The sequence below is a fragment of the Cyrtonyx montezumae genome, unplaced genomic scaffold (assembly GCF_038088225.1).
Source record: "Cyrtonyx montezumae isolate F1298 unplaced genomic scaffold, pur_monq_1.0 scaffold_199, whole genome shotgun sequence".
Classification (NCBI taxonomy): domain Eukaryota; kingdom Metazoa; phylum Chordata; class Aves; order Galliformes; family Odontophoridae; genus Cyrtonyx; species Cyrtonyx montezumae.
In genome coordinates, this window is record NW_027071935.1 from 6,061 (window position 1) to 28,656 (window position 22,596).

At 60.0% G+C, this 22,596-nt stretch overlaps 1 protein-coding gene across 1 annotated transcript; it reads right to left on the bottom strand.

Moving 5' to 3' along the window:
- Window positions 1–230: 230 nt before the first annotated feature.
- BCKDK (branched chain keto acid dehydrogenase kinase) lies at window positions 231–21,825 on the bottom strand. The gene is given in 13 exon segments (XM_065735670.1): window positions 231–407; window positions 2,631–2,792; window positions 2,905–2,994; window positions 3,980–4,108; window positions 6,901–6,974; window positions 7,060–7,158; window positions 10,189–10,308; window positions 12,615–12,662; window positions 13,666–13,776; window positions 17,767–17,835; window positions 18,132–18,299; window positions 21,638–21,739; window positions 21,742–21,825. Coding segments are annotated over 13 exon segments (1,386 nt in total). The 5' UTR covers window positions 21,811–21,825; the 3' UTR covers window positions 231–262.
- Between the last annotated feature and the right edge of the window lie 771 nt (window positions 21,826–22,596).

Below are 22,596 nucleotides of genomic sequence, written 5' to 3' on the forward strand. Positions count from 1 at the left end.
TGACAGCGGCCAGGAGGTGACGACGGCCAGGTGACGGCAGCCAGGTGACGGCGGCCAGGAGTTGATGATGGCCAGGTGACAGCGGCCAGGAGGTGACAGTGGCCAGGTGACAGCGGCCAGGAGGTGACAGTGGCCAGGTGACAGTGGCCAGGAGGTGACGACGGCCAGGTGACAGTGGCCAGGAGGTGATGGTGGCCAGGTGACAGCGGCCAGGAGGTGACGACGGCCAGGTGACAGCGGCCAGGTGACGGCGGGAGGTGAGCTAGATGCGGAAGCTCTCGGCCTTGCCGTCGATGTGGCGCAGGCGCAGGTAGACGTCGGTGCCAACACCCTGCAGCGACTGTAGGCACAGCGAACCGCCCAGGTACTCCGCGTAGGCCCGCGACGTCGGCAGCCCGAAGCCAAAGCTGTGGGGAGAGGGGGGTGGGGTGACACTGTGGGGGTCACCCAGGGTCGGGGTGTCCCCAATAAATGGGGTGGAGCATCACAGTGTCACCCTCTGTCACGGTGTTCCCAATAAATGGGGTGTTGGGGTGTCACCCTCTGTCACGGTGTTCCCAATAAATGGGGTGTTGGGGTGTCATCCTCTGTCACAGTGTCCCCATATATATGGGTGTAGTGTTGGGGTGTCACCCTTTGTCACGGTGTTCCCAATAAATGGAGTGTTGGGGTGTCACCCTCTGTCACGGTGTCCCCCATAACAGGCTGTAGCGTTGGGGTGTCACCCTCTGTCACCGTGTCCCCAATAAATGGGTGTAGTGTTGGGGTGTCACCCTCTGTCACCGTGTCCCCCATAACAGGCTGTAGCGTTGGGGTGTCACCCTCTGTCACGGTGTTCCCAAATAAATGGGTGTAGCATTGGGGTGTCACCCTCTGTCACGGTGTCCCCAAATAAATGTGTGTAGTGTTGGGGTGTCACCCTCTGTCACAGTGTCCCCAATAACAGGGTGTAGCGTTGGGGTGTCACCCTCTGTCACCGTGTCCCCCATAAATGGGTGTAGTGTTGGGGTGTCACCCTCTGTCACAGTGTCCCCAATAAATGGGTGTAGTGTTGGGGTGTCACCCTCTGTCACCGTGTCCCCATAACAGGCTGTAGCGTTGGGGTGTCACCCTCTGTCACGGTGTTCCCAAATAAATGGGTGTAGCATTGGGGTGTCACCCTCTGTCACGGTGTCCCCAAATAAATGTGTGTAGTGTTGGGGTGTCACCCTCTGTCACAGTGTCCCCAATAACAGGGTGTAGCGTTGGGGTGTCACCCTCTGTCACCGTGTCCCCCATAAATGGGTGTAGTGTTGGGGTGTCACCCTCTGTCACAGTGTCCCCAATAAATGGGTGTAGTGTTGGGGTGTCACCCTCTGTCACAGTGTCCCCCATAACAGAGTGTAGCGTTGGGGTGTCACCCTCTGTCACCATGTCCCCCATAAATGGGTGTAGTGTTGGGGTGTCACCCTCTGTCACAGTGTCCCCAATAATGTGTGTAGCGTTGGGGTGTCACCCTCTGTCACAGTGTCCCCAATAACAGGGTGTAGCGTTGGGGTGTCACCCTCTGTCACGGTGTCCCCCATAACAGGCTGTAGCGTTGGGGTGTCACCCTCTGTCACGGTGTCCCCCATAACAGAGTGTAGCGTTGGGGTGTCACCCTCTGTCACAGTGTCCCCAATAAATGGGTGTAGTGTTGGGGTGTCACCCTCTGTCACGGTGTCCCCAAATAAATGTGTGTAGTGTTGGGGTGTCACCCTCTGTCACAGTGTCCCCAATAACAGGGTGTAGCGTTGGGGTGTCACCCTCTGTCACCATGTCCCCCATAAATGGGTGTAGTGTTGGGGTGTCACCCTCTGTCACAGTGTCCCCAATAAATGGGTGTAGTGTTGGGGTGTCACCCTCTGTCACGGTGTCCCCCATAACAGGCTGTAGCGTTGGGGTATCACCCTCTGTCACGGTGTTCCCAATAAATGGAGTGTTGGGGTGTCACCCTCTGTCACGGTGTCCCCCATAACAGGGTGTAGCGTTGGGGTGTCACCCTCTGTCACCGTGTCCCCCATAAATGGGTGTAGCGTTGGGGTGTCACCCTCTGTCACGGTGTCCCCCATAACAGGCTGTAGCGTTGGGGTGTCACCCTCTGTCACGGTGTCCCCCATAACAGGCTGTAGCGTTGGGGTGTCACCCTCTGTCACAGTGTCCCTAATAAATGGGTGTAGTGTTGGGGTGTCACCCTCTGTCACGGTGTCCCCAAATAAATGTGTGTAGCGTTGGGGTGTCACCCTCTGTCACAGTGTCCCCAATAAATGGGTGTAGTGTTGGGGTGTCACCCTCTGTCACGGTGTCCCCAAATAAATGTGTGTAGCGTTGGGGTGTCACCCTCTGTCACAGTGTCCCCAATAAATGGGTGTAGTGTTGGGGTGTCACCCTCTGTCACGGTGTTCCCAAATAAATGGGTGTAGCATTGAGGTGTCACCCTCTGTCACGGTGTCCCCAAATAAATGTGTGTAGTGTTGGGGTGTCACCCTCTGTCACCGTGTCCCTAATAAATGGGTGTAGCGTTGGGGTGTCACCCTCCGTCCACGGTGTCCCCCATAACCGGCTGTAGCGTTGGGGTGTCCCCGCAGTGCTCCCCAGTACGTGGGCTGTACCCGTGCATGGGGCCGGCCTGGCCGCTGTTGCTGAGGTCCATGAGGTTCCGGAAAGGTCCGCCGAGACGCGGGTCCTGGGCGCTGGCCTCGGCCGTGCTGAAGTGGTACTCGGTCACCTTGTCCAGGAGGTCGTGGGGGATCCCACCGCCCCGGTCCGAGATCCTATGGGGCGGGGGGACGGCGGTCAGGGTCACCTCGAGGGGCGGGGGGTGGGGAGGACGTCCCCCGAGGTGGCTTTTGGGGTCACGGGGACGCTTGTGGGGCCGCCCCGTACCGGATGACGATGTCGATGTCGTTGTTGGCGATGGTGACGACGATGTCGGGGACGTTGTAGGGGGTGTCGAGGTGGGACTCCATCGTCGCCCTGTGCCACTCCACACTGTGCCCCCTATACGCAACCCCTGCGGCCCCACAGACCGTCTTCCCACCCCATAGACCCCACCCCCCCGTAGCCCCACGGCCCTCCCCAGTACCTCCTTATCTCCCCATATGTTCGTGCATTCCCCTATAGACCCCCCCCCCCCACGCCCCCCCAGGCTGCCCCATAAACCCCATAGGGCCACGTATCCCCTCTATAGGCACTGTCAGGCCCCATACCTTTATCCCCAACTCAAAATCCCACATCCCCCCCAAAACGCCCCATATCCCCCCAAATAAAGCCCCTATCCTCCCACAGATACCCATATCTTCCCATGTAACCCCATATGTCCCTACAACCCCCCCCCCGTCCCCATTTAACCCATATGTCCCTACTAATCCCCCCCCGTCCCCATTTAACCCCATATGTCCCTACAACCCCCCCGTCCCCATTTAACCCCATATGTCCCTACTAACTCCCCCCGTCCCCATTTAACCCCATATGTCCCTACAACCCCCCCCGTCCCCATTTAACCCCATATGTCCCTACAACCCCCCCCATCCCCATTTAACCCCATTCCTCTCCCCTAAATCTTCACACTCCCCCCCAAAATCCCAAACCCCATTTATCTTCCCCAAAACTCTTTATCCCCCCCCCAAAAAAAAACCCCTAACTCCTCTTAAAACCCTGTATTCCCCCCTTTAACCCCATACCCCCCCCAAAATACAATCCATCTGCCCCCAAAACCCCACATCCCCCCCAAACCCTCTTCACCGCCCCAAAACCCCACACCCCCCCCCCAAGAAAAACATCAGTCCCCCATTTCACCCTACATCCCCCCCCAAAACCCCCTCATCTCCCCTAAAACCCCATCACCCCCTTTCCAAACCCCATATCCCCCCCCGAAGCCCCCTAACCCGCCCCCCCAAAGCCCCCTAACCCCCCCGCCCCCTATCCCGCCCCCCAAAGCCCCCTTGCTATGGGGCCGCACCTCATGGCGTTCTTGAGGAGCTCGGGCAGGATGTAGTCGAGGGGCAGAGGGATGAAGGGGAAGCGTGCGGCCACGTGCCCGTTGATGCGCACCCGCGGCGCGTTGCCGTACTGGTGTTCGCACAACCGCCTGCAGGACCCCGCGTCACCCGGCGTCACCCGGTGTCACCCGACCTCTAGGGACAGCCCCACCCGCTACAAACCCCCTGAGGAGCACTGCGACCCCATAGAGACACCCCAAGATCTATAGGAACAGCCGGCATCATCCAGTGTCACCCAGTGTCACCCCATCACCTGACGTCACCCGGCGTCACCCGGTGTCACCCGACCTCTCAGGACAACCCCACCCCCTACAAACCCCCTGAGGAGCACTGCGACCCCATAGAGACACCCCAAGATCTATAGAACAGCCAGCGTCACCCAGTGTCACCCCATCACCCGGTGTCACCCCATCACCTGATGTCACCCGGTGTCACCCGACCTCTAGGGACAGCCCCACCCCCTACAAGCCCCCTGAGGAGCACTGCGACCCCATAGAGACACCCCAAGATCTATAGGAACAGCCGGCATCATCCGGTGTCACCCCATCACCTGATGTCACCCGGCGTCACCCGACCTCTAGGGACAGCCCCACCCCCTACAAGCCCCCTGAGGAGCACTGCGACCCCATAGAGACACCCCAAGATCTATAGGAACAGCCGGTGTCACCCCATCACCCGGTGTCACCCCATCACCCAATGTCACCCCATCACCTGATGTCACCCAGCATCACCCAGTGTCACCCGACCTCTAGGGACAGCCCCACCCCCTACAAACCCCCTGAGGAGCACTGAGACCCCATAGAGACACCCCAAGATCTATAGGAACAGCCGGCGTCACCCGGTGTCACCCCATCACCTGATGTCACCTGGCGTCACCCGGTGTCACCCGACCTCTAGGGACAGCCCCACCCGCTACAAACCCCCTGAGGAGCACTGCGACCCCATAGAGACACCCCAAGATCTATAGGAACAGCCAGCGTCACCCGGTGTCACCCCATCACCTGACGTCACCCGGCGTCACCCGGTGTCACCCGACCTCTCAGGACAACCCCACCCCCTACAAACCCCCTGAGGAGCACTGCGACCCCATAGAGACACCCCAAGATCTATAGGAACAGCCAGCGTCACCCAGTGTCACCCCATTACCCGGTGTCACCCCATCACCCGATGTCACCCCATCACCTGATGTCACCCGGCGTCACCCGGTGTCACCCGACCTCTAGGGACAACCCCACTCCCTACAAACCCCCTGAGGAGCACTGCGACCCCATAGAGACACCCCAAGTTCTATAGGAACAGCCAGTGTCACCCGGCGTCACCCCATTACCCGGTGTCACCCCATCACCTGATGTCACCCGGCGTCACCTGGTGTCACCCGACCTCTAGGGACAGCCCCACCCCCTACAAGCCCCCTGAGGAGCACTGAGACCCCATAGAGACACCCCAAGATCTATAGGAACAGCCGGCATCATCCGGTGTCACCCAGTGTCACCCCATCACCTGATGTCACCCGGCGTCACCCGACCTCTAGGGACAACCCCACCCCCTACAAGCCCCCTGAGGAGCACTGCGACCCCACAGAGACACCCCAAGATCTATAGGAACAGCCAGCGTCACCCGGCGTCACCCCATTACCCGGTGTCACCCCATCACCCGATGTCACCCCATCACCTGATGTCACCCGGTGTCACCTGACCTCTAGGGACAACCCCACTCCCTACAAACCCCCTGAGGAGCACTGAGACCCCATAGAGACACCCCAAGATCTATAGGAACAGCCATTGTCACTCCATCACCCGGTGTCACCCTGTCACCCGGTGTCACCCGACCTCTAGGGACAACCCCACTCCCTACAAACCCCCTGAGGAGCACTGAGACCCCACAGAGACACCCCAAGATCTATAGGAACAGCCGGCATCATCCGGTGTCACCCGGTGTCACCCCATCACCTGATGTCACCTGGCGTCACCCGGTGTCACCCGACCTCTAGGGACAACCCCACTCCCTACAAACCCCCTGAGGAGCACTGCGACCCCATAGAGACACCCCAAGATCTATAGGAACAGCCAGCGTCACCCAGTGTCACCCCATCACCCGGTGTCACCACATCACCTGATGTCACCCGGCGTCACCCAACCTCTAGGGACAACCCCACTCCCTACAAACCCCCTGAGGAGCACTGCGACCCCATAGAGACACCCCAAGATCTATAGGAACAGCCATTGTCACCCCATCACCCGGTGTCACCCCATCACCTGATGTCACCCGGCGTCACCCGGTGTCACCCGACCTCTAGGGACAACCCCACCCCCTACAAACCCCCGGAGGAGCACTGCGACCCCATAGAGACACCCCAAGATCTATGGGGGAGACCCCAAAACCCACAGAGATACTCCAAGACCCATAGGGACCCCCCCCCAGGACCTGTAGACACCCCCAGACCCACCGGGACACCCCCAGACCCACAGGGATGCCACCAAGACCCATAGAGACACCCCCAGACCCACAGGGATGCCACCAAGACCCATAGAGACACCCCCAGACCCACAGGGACACCCCAAAGACCCACAGGGATGCCACCAAGACCCACAGGGACACCCCCAGACCCACAGGGACACCCCCAGACCCACAGGGACACCCCCAGACCCACAGGGACACCCCCAGACCCACAGGGACACCCCCAGACCCACAGGGATGCCACCAAGACCCATAGAGACACCCATCAGGGACGCCCCTAAAGCCCTTCCAGCCCCACAGGGCTCTCACAGCCCCATAAAAGCCCACCGAGGGCCTCCTACAGCCCCATAGGGCTCCACAGCGACCCACAGAACCCCACGCAGACCCCCCCCAGGACCCCTCTGGGCGCCCCTTTGGGGCTCACCGGGCGAAGTCGACCCACTTCTCGATGATCTTTTTGGGCGACAGCCGGGTGCAGATGATGCCCACGAAGTCGGGCTGGGACGGGTGACACGAGGAGGTGACACAGGGCTGAAGGACAACGTGGGGCCGGCCCCATAGGCCCTATAGGGCCGGGCTATACCTTGTCCTCGTGTAGGGCCAGGTGGTGGGATGCCAGCATGCGCATGCCCAGGCGCGAGGTCAGCGTCTTGTCCAGGAAGGGACGCAACAGCCGCTCGTCCTGCGGGGGTTCGGGAGCGGCTCAGTGTCACCTCCGTGTCCCCAAGGGCAGCGACGCCCCAAGAACACGGATATGTGGGGATTCAAACGGTTGGGGACACCCCAAAGTCACCCCGTGTCCCAAATGACCAAGGATGGAGTGTCTGAGGACACCCCAAAGTCACCCCGTGTCCCAGTTGTCTGAGGACAGTGTCTGGGAACACCTCAATGTCACCCCGTGTCCACAGTGTCCAAGGACAGAGGGTTTGGGGACACCTCAGTGTCACCCCACATCCAAGGACAGAGTGTTTGGGGACACCTCAGTGTCACCCCACGTCCCGAATCCAAGGACAGAGTGTCTGGGGACACCTCAGTGTCACCCCACATCCCAAATGTCCAAGGACAGAGTGTTTGGGGACACCTCAGTGTCACCCCACGTCCCAAACATCCAAGGACAGAGTGTTTGGGGACACCTCAGTGTCACCCCACATCCCAAACATCCAAGGACAGAGTGTTTGGGGACACCTCAGTGTCACCCCACATCCCAAACATCCAAGGACAGAGTGTTTGGGGACACCTCAGTGTCACCCCGTGTCCACAGTGTCCAAGGACAGAGTGTTTGGGGACACCTCAGTGTCACCCCACATCCCACATCCAAGGACAGAGTGTTTGGGGACACCTCAGTGTCACCCCACATCCCAAACGTCCAAGGACAGAGTGTTTGGGGACACCTCAGTGTCACCCCACATCCCACATCCAAGGACAGAGTGTTTGGGGACACCTCAGTGTCACCCCACATCCCAAATCCAAGGACAGAGTGTTTGGGGACACCTCAGTGTCACCTCACATCCAAGGACAGAGTGTTTGGGGACACCTCAGTGTCACCCCACATCCCACATCCAAGGACAGAGTGTTTGGGGACACCTCAGTGTCACCCCACGTCCAAGGACAGAGTGTCTGGGGACACCTCAGTGTCACCCCACATCCCAAATATCCAAGGACAGAGTGTCTGGGGACACCTCAGTGTCACCCCACATCCCAAATATCCAAGGACAGAGTGTCTGGGGACACCTCAGTGTCACCCCACATCCAAGGACAGAGTGTCTGGGGACACCTCAGTGTCACCCCACATCCAAGGACAGAGTGTCTGGGGACACCTCAGTGTCACCCCACGTCCCAAACATCCAAGGACAGAGTGTTTGGGGACACCTCAGTGTCACCCCACATCCCAAACATCCAAGGACAGAGTGTTTGGGGACACCTCAGTGTCACCCCACGTCCCAAACATCCAAGGACAGAGTGTCTGGGGACACCTCAGTGTCACCCCACATCCCGAATCCAAGGACAGAGTGTCTGGGGACACCTCAGTGTCACCCCACATCCCAAATCCAAGGACAGAGTGTCTGGGGACACCTCAGTGTCACCCCACATCCCAAATGTCCAAGGACAGAGTGTTTGGGGACACCTCAGTGTCACCCCACATCCCAAATGTCCAAGGACAGAGTGTTTGGGGACACCTCAGTGTCACCCCACATCCCAAATCCAAGGACAGAGTGTCTGGGGACACCTCAGTGTCACCCCACATCCCGAATCCAAGGACAGAGTGTCTGGGGACACCTCAGTGTCACCCCACATCCCAAATCCAAGGACAGAGTGTCTGGGGACACCTCAGTGTCACCCCACATCCCAAATGTCCAAGGACAGAGTGTTTGGGGACACCTCAGTGTCACCCCACATCCCAAACGTCCAAGGACAGAGTGTTTGGGGACACCTCAGTGTCACCCCACATCCCAAATGTCCAAGGACAGAGGGTTTGGGGACACCTCAGTGTCACCCCACGTCCCAAATGTCCAAGGACAGAGTGTTTGGGGACACCTCAGTGTCACCCCACATCCCAAATCCAAGGACAGAGTGTCTGGGGACACCTCAGTGTCACCCCACATCCCAAATGTCCAAGGACAGAGTGTTTGGGGACACCTCAGTGTCACCCCACATCCAAGGACAGAGTGTCTGGGGACACCTCAGTGTCACCCCACATCCCAAATGTCCAAGGACAGAGTGTTTGGGGACACCTCAGTGTCACCCCACATCCCAAACGTCCAAGGACAGAGTGTTTGGGGACACCTCAGTGTCACCCCACATCCCAAATGTCCAAGGACAGAGGGTTTGGGGACACCTCAGTGTCACCCCACGTCCCAAATGTCCAAGGACAGAGTGTTTGGGGACACCTCAGTGTCACCCCACATCCCAAATCCAAGGACAGAGTGTCTGGGGACACCTCAGTGTCACCCCACATCCCAAATGTCCAAGGACAGAGTGTTTGGGGACACCTCAGTGTCACCCCACATCCCAAATCCAAGGACAGAGTGTCTGGGGACACCTCAGTGTCACCCCACATCCCAAACGTCCAAGGACAGAGTGTTTGGGGACACCTCAGTGTCACCCCACGTCCCGAATCCAAGGACAGAGTGTTTGGGGACACCTCAGTGTCACCCCACGTCCCGAATCCAAGGACAGAGTGTTTGGGGACACCTCAGTGTCACCCCATGTCCCACATCCAAGGACAGAGTGTTTGGGGACACCTCAGTGTCACCCCACATCCCAAATGTCCAAGGACAGAGTGTTTGGGGACACCTCAGTGTCACCCCACATCCCAAATGTCCAAGGACAGAGTGTTTGGGGACACCTCAGTGTCACCCCACATCCCAAATCCAAGGACAGAGTGTCTGGGGACACCTCAGTGTCACCCCACATCCCGAATCCAAGGACAGAGTGTCTGGGGACACCTCAGGGTCACCCCACATCCCAAATATCCAAGGACAGAGTGTCTGGGGACACCTCAGGGTCACCTCACATCCAAGGACAGAGTGTTTGGGGACACCTCAGTGTCACCCCATGTCCCACATCCAAGGACAGAGTGTTTGGGGACACCTCAGTGTCACCCCACGTCCCAAACATCCAAGGACCTGTACGCCTGTGCGCACCCTGATGTCACCCGCTGTCCCCCGAGGACCGGTTCAGGGGACGGCGGTGTCCCGGTGCTGTCCCCCACCTGGATGTGGCGCCGGCACTCGCGCAGTCCCTCGGCCAGCAGTGTCACCACGTCCTTGTGGTCGTCCAGCAGCTGGCGCAGCAGAGAGCAGTAGCGCGCCTCGTCACCGCGCGCCTGGATCTGGGGACGGGGACAGCGTCACGGGGTGACACTGTCAGGGGGGGACGTGGGGACACTGACAGGTGGGGACGGGGTGACACCGACAGGTGGGGACGTGGGGACGGGGTGACACAGTCAGGTGGGGACGTGGGGACACAGACAGGTGGGGATGTGGGGACACAGGTGGGGACGTGGGGACGGGGTGACACAGACAGGTGGGGACACAGAGACAGGGTAACACAGTCAGGTGGGGACGTGGGGACACAGACAGGTGGGGACGTGGGGACGGGGTGACACAGACAGGTGGGGACGTGGGGACACAGACAGGTGGGGACGTGGGGACACAGACAGGTGGGGACACAGAGACAGGGTGACACAGACAGGTGGGGACGTGGGGACAGGGTGACACAGACAGGTGGGGACGTGGGGACAGGGTGACACAGACAGGTGGGGACGGGGTGACACCGACAGGTGGGGACACAGGGACGGGGTGACACAGTCAGGTGGGGACGTGGGGACACAGACAGGTGGGGATGTGGGGACACAGGTGGGGACATGGGGACGGGGTGACACAGACAGGTGGGGACGTGGGGACACAGACAGGTGGGGACGTGGGGACAGGGTGACACAGACAGGTGGGGACATGGGGACAGGGTGACACAGACAGGTGGGGACGTGGGGACACTGACAGGTGGGGACGTGGGGACATGGGGACACAGACAGGTGGGGACAGGGTGACACCGACAGGTGGGGACACAGGGACGGGGTGACAGTCAGGTGGGGACGTGGGGACACAGACAGGTGGGGATGTGGGGACACAGGTGGGGACATGGGGACGGGGTGACACAGACAGGTGGGGACGTGGGGACACAGACAGGTGGGGACGTGGGGACAGGGTGACACAGACAGGTGGGGACATGGGGACAGGGTGACACAGACAGGTGGGGACGTGGGGACACTGACAGGTGGGGACGTGGGGACATGGGGACACAGACAGGTGGGGACAGGGTGACACCGACAGGTGGGGACACAGGGACGGGGTGACAGTCAGGTGGGGACGTGGGGACACAGACAGGTGGGGATGTGGGGACACAGACAGGTGGGGATGTGGGGACGGGGTGACACAGACAGGTGGGGACACAGAGACAGGGTGACACAGACAGGTGGGGACATGGGGACAGGGTGACACAGACAGGTGGGGACATGGGGACACAGACAGGTGGGGACATGGGGACACAGACAGGTGGGGACATGGGGACGGGGTGACACAGTCAGGTGGGGACGTGGGGACACAGACAGGTGGGGACACAGAGACAGGGTGACACAGACAGGTGGGGACATGGGGACAGGGTGACACAGACAGGTGGGGACATGGGGACACTGACAGGTGGGGACGGGGTGACACCGACAGGTGGGGACGGGGTGACACCGACAGGTGGGGACACAGGGACGGGGTGACACAGACAGGTGGGGACGTGGGGACACTGACAGGTGGGGACGTGGGGATGGGGTGACACAGACAGGTGACATCGACAGGCAGGGGACGTGGGGATGGGGTGACACTGACAGGTGGGGACGGGGTGACAGACAGGTGGGGACAGGGTGACACCAACAGGTGGGGACATGGGGACAGGGTGACACTGACAGGTGACATCGACAGGCAGGGGACGTGGGGATGGGGTGACACAGACAGGTGGGGACACGGGCGGGGTGACACGAGGACAGGGTGACAAAGGCAGGGGATATGGGGATGGGGTGACACGGGGATGGGATGACAGACAGGAAGGTGACATGGGGACAGGGTGACATAGGAAGGTGACATGGGGACGGGGTGACACGAACAGTCAGGGGACACAGGGACAGGGTGACAGGCAGGGGACACAGGGACAGGGTGACACAAGGACAGGGTGACACAGACAGGGGACACAGGGATGGGGTGACACAAGGACAGGGTGACACAGACAGGGGATAAAGGGATGGGGTGACACAAGGACAGGGTGACACAGACAGGGGACACAGGGATGGGGTGACACAGGTGACATGGGGATGGAAACAGGCAGGGGACACGGGGACGAGGTGACGCGGGAACAGGGTGACAGAGACACGAAGACAGGGTGACACGAAGATGGGAATGACAGAGAGAAGTGACAGCTCAAAAACGAGGTGACGTGGGGACACGGTGACACGGGGGCCAGGAGTTCACAGTGACACGAGGTCACGGTGACACGTGGACGTTGTGACGCAAGGACCGGGTGACGAGAACACAGTGCTGAGGTGACACGGGGACAGGGTGACACGAGGACAGGGTGACACGAGGTGACACTCACGGGCGGGAAATCGATGAGCTTCTGGAAGGCGCGAATGTAGAGCTCGTGCTGCGGGGTGACAAGTGTCACCACGTGTCCCCCCACGTCCCTCGTGGCCCCACAACACCCCCCCACACAATGTCCCCTGTCCCTCACAGCCACCTCTGTCCCCCCGGGATGTCCTCGTCCCCCAACACGTCCTTGTGTCACCTTCACGTCCCGGCGTCCCCACCATGCCCCAAAGCCACGTGTCCCCAACCTGTGTCCCCAACAGCCACCACGTCCCCCCCATCCAACCTCCAACCCACCCCCCCACTGCCACCCCAACCCACCCATCGTGTCCCCAAGTGTCACCCACACCCCACACCCACCCATGTCCCCTCCACGTGTCCTCATCCACCCTCCAACCCACCCCTAGTGTCCCCAAGTGTCACCCACACCCACCCATGTCCCCTCCACGTGTCCCCATCCACCCTCCAACCCACCCATCGTGTCCCCAAGTGTCACCAGCACCCCAAAGCCACCCATGTCCCCTCCACGTGTCCTCATCCACGCTCCAACCCACCCATCGTGTCCCCAAGTGTCACCAGCACCCCACACCCACCCATGTCCCCTCCACGTGTCCCCATCCACCCTCCAACCCACCCATCGTGTCCCCAAGTGTCACCCACACCCACCCATGCCCCCTCCACGTGTCCCCATCCACCCTCCAACCCACCCCCCCACTGCCACCCCAACCCACCCATACTGTCCCAAGTGTCACGCACACCCCACACCCACCCATGTCCCCTCCACGTGTCCCCATCCACCCTCCAACCCACCCCTAGTGTCCCCAAGTGTCACCCACACCCACCCATGTCCCCTCCACGTGTCCCCATCCACCCTCCAACCCACCCATCGTGTCCCCAAGTGTCACCAGCACCCCACACCCACCCATGTCCCCTCCACGTGTCCCCATCCACCCTCCAACCCGCCCCCCCCAGTGCCACCCCAACGCGTCCACGCGTCCCCAAGTGCCACCGATGTCCCCTCCGCGGCCACCGCGTCCCCGCCCCGCTGTCCCCGCAGTCACCACGTGGAGGATGGTGGGGTTGCAGCCGATGATGAAGGGGAGGCTGCGGAAGCCTTTGATGCGGTGGGCGATGCGCACGGGCAGCTCCTGCTGCAGGTAGCGGGCGCTCTTCTGCGGGGACACCGCGCGGCTGAGTCCCCGAGGCCACCGGGGACCCCAAAACCCCCTGGACCCCAAAGCCACCGTGTCCCCAAAGCCACCTGGACACCAGGGGCCGATCCCAGGGGGACATTTTGGGTCCCCAAGGCCACTGAGACCCCAAAGCCACCTGGATCTGCTCCTACCAGGACCTTTATGTCCCCAGAGCCACCGGGGACCCCAAAACCCCCTGGACCCCAAAGCCACCGTGTCCCCAAAGCCACCTGGGCTCCCAGGGGCCGATCCCAGGGGGACATTTGGGTCCCCAAAGCCACCTCCCACTGACACACTTTGGGTCCCCAAGGCCACTGAGACCCCAAAGCCACCTGGATCTGCACCTACCAGGACCTTTATGTCCCCAGAGCCACCGGGGACCCCAAAACCCCCTGGACCCCAAAGCCACCGTGTCCCCAAAGCCACCTGGACACCAGGGGCCGATCCCAGGGGGACATTTTGGGTCCCCAAGGCCACCGTGTCCCCAAAGCCACCTGGATCTGCTCCTACCAGGACCTTTATGTCCCCAGAGCCACCGGGGACCCCAAAACCCCCTGGATCCCAAAGCCACCGTGTCCCCAAAGCCACCTGGGCACCCAGGGGCTGATCCCAGGGGGACATTTTGGGGCCCCAAGGCCACCGTGTCCCCAAAACCACCTGGATCTGCTCCTACCAGGACCTTTATGTCCCCAGAGCCACCGGGGACCCCAAAACCCCCTGGACCCCAAAGCCACCGTGTCCCCAAAGCCACCTGGGCACCCAGGGGCCAATCTCAGGGGGACATTTGGGTCCCCAAAGCCACCTCCCACTGACACAGTTTGGGTCCCCAAAGCCACCGTGTCCCCAAAGCCACCTGGATCTGCACCTACCAGGACCTTTATGTCCCCAGAGCCACCGGGGACCCCAAAATCCCCTGGACCCCAAAGCCACCTGGGCACCATGTGCTGATCCCAGGGGGACAGTTTGGGTCCCCAAGGCCACCGTGTCCCCAAAGCCACCTGGATCTGCTCCTACCAGGACCTTTATGTCCCCAGAGCCGCCGGGGACCCCAAAAGCCCCTGGACCCCAAAGCCACCGTGTCCCCAAAGCCACCTGGGCACCCTGGGGCCGATCCCAGGGGGACATTTGGGTCCCCAAAGCCACCTCCCACTGACACAGTTTGGGTCCCCAAGGCCACTGAGACCCCAAAGCCACCTGGATCTGCTCCTACCAGGACCTTTATGTCCCCAGAGCCACCGGGGACCCCAAAATCCCCTGGACCCCAAAGCCACCTGGGCACCATGTGCTGATCCCAGGGGGACAGTTTGGGTCCCCAAGGCCACCGTGTCCCCAAAGCCACCTGGATCTGCTCCTACCAGGACCTTTATGTCCCCAGAGCCGCCGGGGACCCCAAAACCCCCTGGACCCCAAAGCCACCGTGTCCCCAAAGCCACCTGGGCACCCTGGGGCCGATCCCAGGGGGACATTTGGGTCCCCAAAGCCACCTCCCACTGACACAGTTTGGGTCCCCAAGGCCACTGAGACCCCAAAGCCACCTGGATCTGCTCCTACCAGGACCTTTATGTCCCCAGAGCCACCGGGGACCCCAAAACCCCCTGGACCCCAAAGCCACCGTGTCCCCAAAGCCACCTGGGCACCCAGGGGCCGATCCCAGGGGGACAGTTTGGGTCCCCAAGGCCACCGTGTCCCCAAAGCCACCTGGATCTGCTCCTACCAGGACCTTTATGTCCCCAGAGCCACTGGGGACCCCAAAACCCCCTGGACCCCAAAGCCACCGTGTCCCCAAAGCCACCTGGGCACCCAGGGGCCGATCTCAGGGGGACATTTGGGTCCCCAAAGCCACCTCCCACTGACACACTTTGGGTTCCCAAGGCCACCGAGACCCTAAAGCCACCTGGATCTGCTCCTACCAGGACCTTTATGTCCACAGAGCCACCGGGGACCCCAAAACCCCCTGGATCCCAAAGCCACCGTGTCCCCAAAGCCACCGGGGCACCACGGGCCGATCCCAGGGGGACATTTTGGGTCCCCAAGGCCACCGTGTCCCCAAAGCCACCTGGATCTGCTCCTACCAGGACCTTTATGTCCCCAGAGCCACCGGGGACCCCAAAACCCCCTGGACCCCAAAGCCACCGTGTCCCCAAAGCCACCTGGGCACCCAGGGGCCGATCCCAGGGGGACATTTGGGTCCCCAAAGCCACCTCCCACTGACACACTTTGGGTTCCCAAGGCCACCGAGACCCTAAAGCCACCTGGATCTGCTCCTACCAGGACCTTTATGTCCACAGAGCCACCGGGGACCCCAAAACCCCCTGGATCCCAAAGCCACCGTGTCCCCAAAGCCACCGGGGCACCACGGGCCGATCCCAGGGGGACATTTTGGGTCCCCAAGGCCACCGTGTCCCCAAAGCCACCTGGATCTGCTCCTACCAGGACCTTTATGTCCCCAGAGCCACCGGGGACCCCAAAACCCCCTGGACCCCAAAGCCACCGTGTCCCCAAAGCCACCTGGGCACCCAGGGGCCGATCCCAGGGGGACATTTGGGTCCCCAAAGCCACCTCCCACTGACACACTTTGGGTCCCCAAGGCCACCGAGACCCCAAAGCCACCTGGATCTGCTCCTACCAGGACCTTTCTGTCCCCAGAGCCACCGGGGACCCCAAAACCCCCTGGACCCCAAAGCCACCGTGTCCCCAAAGCCACCTGGGCACCCAGGGGCCGACCCCAGGGGGACATTTTGGGTCCTCAAAGCCACTGTGTCCCCAAAGCCACCTGGATCTGCACCTACCAGGACCTTTATGTCCCCAGAGCCACCGGGGACCCCAAAACCCCCTGGACCCCAAAGCCACCGTGTCCCCAAAGCCACCTGGACACCAGGGGCCGATCCCAGGGGGACATTTTGGGTCCCCAAGGCCACCGTGTCCCCAAAGCCACCTGGATCTGCTCCTACCAGGACCTTTATGTCCCCAGAGCCACCGGGGACCCCAAAAACCCCTGGACCCCAAAGCCACCGTGTCCCCAAAGCCACCTGGACACCAGGGGCCGACCCCAGGGGGACATTTTGGGTCCCCAAGGCCACCGTGTCCCCAAAGCCACCTGGATCTGCTCCTACCAGGACCTTTATGTCCCCAGAGCCACCGGGGACCCCAAAACCCCCTGGATCCCAAAGCCACCGTGTCCCCAAAGCCACCTGGGCACCCAGGGGCCAATCCCAGGGGGACATTTGGGTCCCCAAAGCCACCTCCCACTGACACACTTTGGGTCCCCAAGGCCACTGAGACCCCAAAGCCACCTGGATCTGCTCCTACCAGGACCTTTATGTCCCCAGAGCCACTGGGGACCCCAAAACCCCCTGGACCTCAAAGCCACCGTGTCCCCAAAGCCACCTGGGCACCCAGGGGCTGATCCTAGGGGGACATTTTGGGTCCCCAAGGCCACCGTGTCCCCAAAGCCACCTGGATCTGCTCCTACCAGGACCTTTATGTCCCCAGAGCCACCGGGGACCCCAAAACCCCCTGGACCCCAAAGCCACCGTGTCCCCAAAGCCACCTGGGCACCAGGGGCCGATCTCAGGGGGACATTTGGGTCCCCAAAGCCACCTCCCACTGACACAGTTTGGGTCCCCAAGGCCACTGAGACCCCAAAGCCACCTGGATCTGCTCCTACCAGGACCTTTATGTCCCCAGAGCCACCGGGGACCCCAAAACCCCCTGGACCCCAAAGCCACCGTGTCCCCAAAGCCACCTGGGCACCAGGGGCCGATCCCAGGGGGACAGTTTGGGTCCCCAAGGCCACCGTGTCCCCAAAGCCACCTGGATCTGCTCCTACCAGGACCTTTATGTCCCCAGAGCCACCGGGGACCCCAAAACCCCCTGGACCCCAAAGCCACCGTGTCCCCAAATCCAGCAGGGTGTCCCCCGTGGTGTCACTCGTGTCCCCAAAGCCCCCTCTGCCCGTCCCCAACTCACCAGGATGTGGCTCCCGTCCTGCGAGCGCCCCGAGTACAGCATGGTGGTGGGCGTCAGGCGGACGGACGGCTGTAACACCGCGACGTCAGCGGGGTGACAAGACCCCAACCCCCCCCCCCCCCAAAAAAAAACACCCCAACCTCACACAGGACACCCCCAAGACCTCCCTCTCATCCCCACCCCTGAGGACAACGCGGTGCTGGGCGTCAGGCGGACAACACCGCGACATCAGCGAGGTGACCGGACCCCCCCCGAAACACCCCAAACTGACCCCACACCGCCACAGCGTACCCCCAAACAACCCCAATTCACCCCCAATTCACCCCGGACCTCCCCCCCCCCCCCCCCAGTGACACCCCCCACACCTTCTCGGCGGCGGCATCGATGGTGGGTTGGTTGTAGAAGGAGGTGACTGTTTTGGAGCGCTCCCGTGCCAGGTCCGGGGGGTGTTGGTCGGCGGCCGAGCGCGACGCGGGACGGGGGGGCAGCGCCGGGGGTCCCCGAGGACCCCCCAAAAGGTGCCGGAGCATGGCCTGGGGGGGGGGGGGGGGAACAGAAAGGGGCAATGGAGGGCAAGGAAGGGGGGGGGGGGGGCACTGGGGGGCACAGGGATGCCGCTTGTGTCCGCAGTTTGAGCCCCAAAATGATCTGGGGAAGCCTTTAATGCCCCTATTTCACGCCCAAAATAGACTGAGGGTGCAGTTTTCCCTCAGTTTCACCCCAAAAACGGACTGGGGAACCCCTTTTCCCCCCACTTTATACCCAAAATGGACTTTGCATTCAGTTTTCCCTCAGTTTCACCCCAAAAATGGACTTGGGGACCCCTTTCCCCCCCACTTTATACCCAAAATGGACTTTGCATTCAGTTTTCCCTCAGTTTCACCCCAAAAACGGACTGGGGAACCCCTTTTCCCCCCACTTTATACCCAAAATGGACTCTGCCTTCAGTTTTCCCTCAGTTTCACCCCAAAAACGGACTTGGGGACCCCTTTCCCCCCTTTATACCCAAAATGGACTCTGCCTACAGTTTTCCCTCAGTTTCACCCCAAAAACGGACTGGGGAACCCCTTTTCCCCCCACTTTATACCCAAAATGAACTTTGCATTCAGTTTTCCCTCAGTTTCACCCCAAAAACGGACTGGGGAACCCCTCTTCCCCCCACTTTATACCCAAAATGGACTCTGCCTACAGTTTTCCCTCAGTTTCACCCCAAAAACGGACTGGGGAACCCCTTTTCCCCCAACTTTATACCCAAAATGGACTCTGCCTACAGTTTTCCCTCAGTTTCACCCCAAAAACGGACTGGGGAACCCCTTTTCCCCCCACTTTATACCCAAAATGGACTCTGCCTTCAGTTTTCCCTCAGTTTCACCCCAAAAACGGACTGGGGAACCCCTTTTCCCCCCACTTTATACCCAAAATGGACTTTGCATTCAGTTTTCCCTCAGTTTCACCCCAAAACGGACTGGGGAACCCCTTTTCCCCCCACTTTATACCCAAAATGGACCAAGGGTGCAGTTTTCCCTCAGTTTCACCCCAAAAACGGACTGGGGAACCCCTTTTCCCCCCACTTTATACCCAAAACGGACTCTGCCTACAGTTTTCCCTCAGTTTCACCCCAAAAACGGACTGGGGAACCCCTTTTCCTTTTCACTTTACCCCATTTTCCCTCATTGTGAACCCCAAAAGCTGTCAGGGAACCCCCTTTTCCTAATTTCTAACCCCAAAAGTGACCCAGGACATAGAAAACCCCATTCCCCGCTGTCATACCTTCACGTTTTCCTTCACTTCCACCCCAAAAACAGTCCGGGGACCCCTTTTCCCCTCAATGACACCCCAAAAATCATCCGGGGACCCAAACCTGATCCAGACGGTTGGGGACACCCCATTTCCCCCTCCCCCCCCACAACATACCCACGTGCCCCCAAAACTCCCTTTTCCACTTCTTTTTCCCCCAAAACGATCCCAAGAGTTCAGTGAGCCCCATTTTCCTCTCACTTTCACCCCAAAACCACCTCAGGACCCCAATTCCCTTCACTTTCACCCCAAAACCACCTCAAGGACCCCAATTCCCCACAGGTTCCTCCCCAAAACCACCTCAAGGACCCCAATTCCCCACAGGTTCCCCCCCAAAACCACCTCAGGACCCCATTTCCCTTCACTTTCACCCCAAAACCACCTCAAGGACCCCAATTCCCCACAGGTTCCCCCCCAAAACCACCTCAGGACCCCAATTCCCCACAGGTTCCCCCCCAAAACCACCTCAGGACCCCAATTCCCCACAGTTCCCCCCAAAACCACCTCAGGACCCCATTTCCCTTCACTTTCACCCCAAAACCACCTCAGGACCCCATTTCCCTTCACTTTCACCCCAAAACCACCTCAAGGACCCCAATTCCCCACAGGTTCCCCCCCAAAACCACCTCAGGACCCCAATTCCCTTCACTTTCACCCCAAAACCACCTCAGGACCCCATTTCCCTTCACTTTCACCCCAAAACCACCTCAAGGACCCCAATTCCTTCACTTTCACCCCAAAACCACCTCAAGGACCCCAATTCCCCACAGGTTCCCCCCCAAAACCACCTCAGGACCCCATTTCCCCTCACTTTCACCCCAAAACCACCTCAAGGACCCCAATTCCCCACAGGTTCCCCCCCAAAACCACCTCAAGGACCCCATTTCCCTTCATTTTCACCCCAAAACCACCTCAGGACCCCAATTCCCCACAGTTTCACCCCAAAACCACCTCAGGACCCCATTTCCCTTCACTTTCACCCCAAAACCACCTCAAGGACCCCAATTCCCCACAGGTTCCCCCCCAAAACCACCTCAGGACCCCATTTCCCTTCACTTTCACCCCAAAACCACCTCAGGACCCCAATTCCCTTCACTTTCACCCCAAAACCACCTCAGGACCCCAATTCCCCACAGGTTCCCCCCCAAAACCACCTCAGGACCCCAATTCCCCACAGTTTCACCCCAAAACCACCTCAGGACCCCATTTCCCTTCACTTTCACCCCAAAACCACCTCAGGACCCCATTTCCCTTCACTTTCACCCCAAAACCACCTCAGGACCCCATTTCCCTTCACTTTCACCCCAAAACCACCTCAAGGACCCCAATTCCCCACAGATTCCCCCCAAAACCACCTCAGGACCCCAATTCCCCACAGGTTCCCCCCCAAAACCACCTCAGGACCCCATTTCCCTTCACTTTCACCCCAAAACCACCTCAAAGACCCCAATTCCCCACAGGTTTCCCCCCAAAACCACCTCAGGACCCCAATTCCCCACAGTTTCACCCCAAAACCACCTCAGGACCCCATTTCCCTTCACTTTCACCCCAAAACCACCTCAGGACCCCATTTCCCTTCACTTTCACCCCAAAACCACCTCAGGACCCCATTTCCCTTCACTTTCACCCCAAAACCACCTCAAGGACCCCAATTCCCCACAGGTTCCCCCCCAAAACCACCTCAAGGACCCCAATTCCCCACAGTTTCACCCCGAAACCACCTCAGGACTCTTTCTCCCCTCATTTTCACTCCAAAACACCACAGGACCCATTTTCCCTCATTTTTCCCCCCAAAACACCACCTCTGGACCCCATTTCCCCTCGCTTCCCCCCCCAAATACCACACGAACCCTATTTTGCCTCAGTTTCCCCCCCAAAAACGCCTCAGGACCCCTTTTTCCCTCAGTCACACCCCCCGAAATCCCCTCACGACCTCCATTTGCTCTCAGTTTCACCCCGATCCCACCTCGGGACCCCATTTCCTCTCCTTTTCACCCCAAAATCCGCGCCCACCCCCACTCACCAGACTACGGACCCCCCCCAACCTTCCCCCCTCCCCCCCGCGCCCCCTCACAATGGTATGTCCCGGTCGGGTGAACGCACGCAGTGCGCATGCGCGGGGCGAACCATTGCGCAGCAGAAGGGGGAGGGGCACAGCGCAGCGCGCGTGCGCAGTGGGTAGAAGGTGGGCGAGGCGGACGTGACGGCGCCATTTTGTGGGAGGCGCCATTTTGTGGGAGGCGCCATTTTGTGGGCGCCGATGGGAAATGGAGTCCCCGTTCCGTTTTGGGGTATAAGTTCATAAAAATGGATAAAAAATGGATCTGCGGTGCGCGTTTGTGGTACGAAAGAGGGGAAATAGGGCTCCCCCGTCGGTTTTGGAGCATAAACTAAGGAAGGGAGGACCCCCAGTGCAGCTCTGGGATATGAGGGTAAAGAGTTTTCCCGGTTCATTTTTTGTGGGGTGGATGTGATGGGAGAGGGGTTCAAGTACCATTTTGGGGGTATAACGTGAAAAATCGGAAAAAAAAGAGGGACAACCGCGCTCAGAGGTTCATCTTGGGGTATAACTGAGTGATTTGTGCTCTCTGTTCCTTCTTTTGGTGTAGAAATGAGGGAAAATGGGGATCCCTGACCCATTTTGAGGAGATAAATGAGGGAAAACGGGGCCCTCCGTTCCTTTTTTGAGGTACAAACGAGGGAAAAAAGGGACCAGGGTCCTATTTTTGTTATAAAACTTAGGGAAAAAGTGGTCCCGACAGCATTTTCTGAGGAAAGCTGAGGGGAAAATGGGGAAATCGTTTCATTTTGGGGTGAAAAAAGGACGGAAAATTGGAGACCGTGGTTCATTTTGGGGGTATAAAGGAGGGGAGATTGGGTGTTCCCATTTCATTTTGGGGTAAAACTGAGGGAAAATTTGTTCTGTGGTCCCATCTGGGGGTGAAACTGAAGGAAAATTGGTTTTCCTGTTTCGTTTTTGAGGTATAAATGAGAAAACGACGCGCTCCCTGGTCCGCTTTGGGGATAAAACTG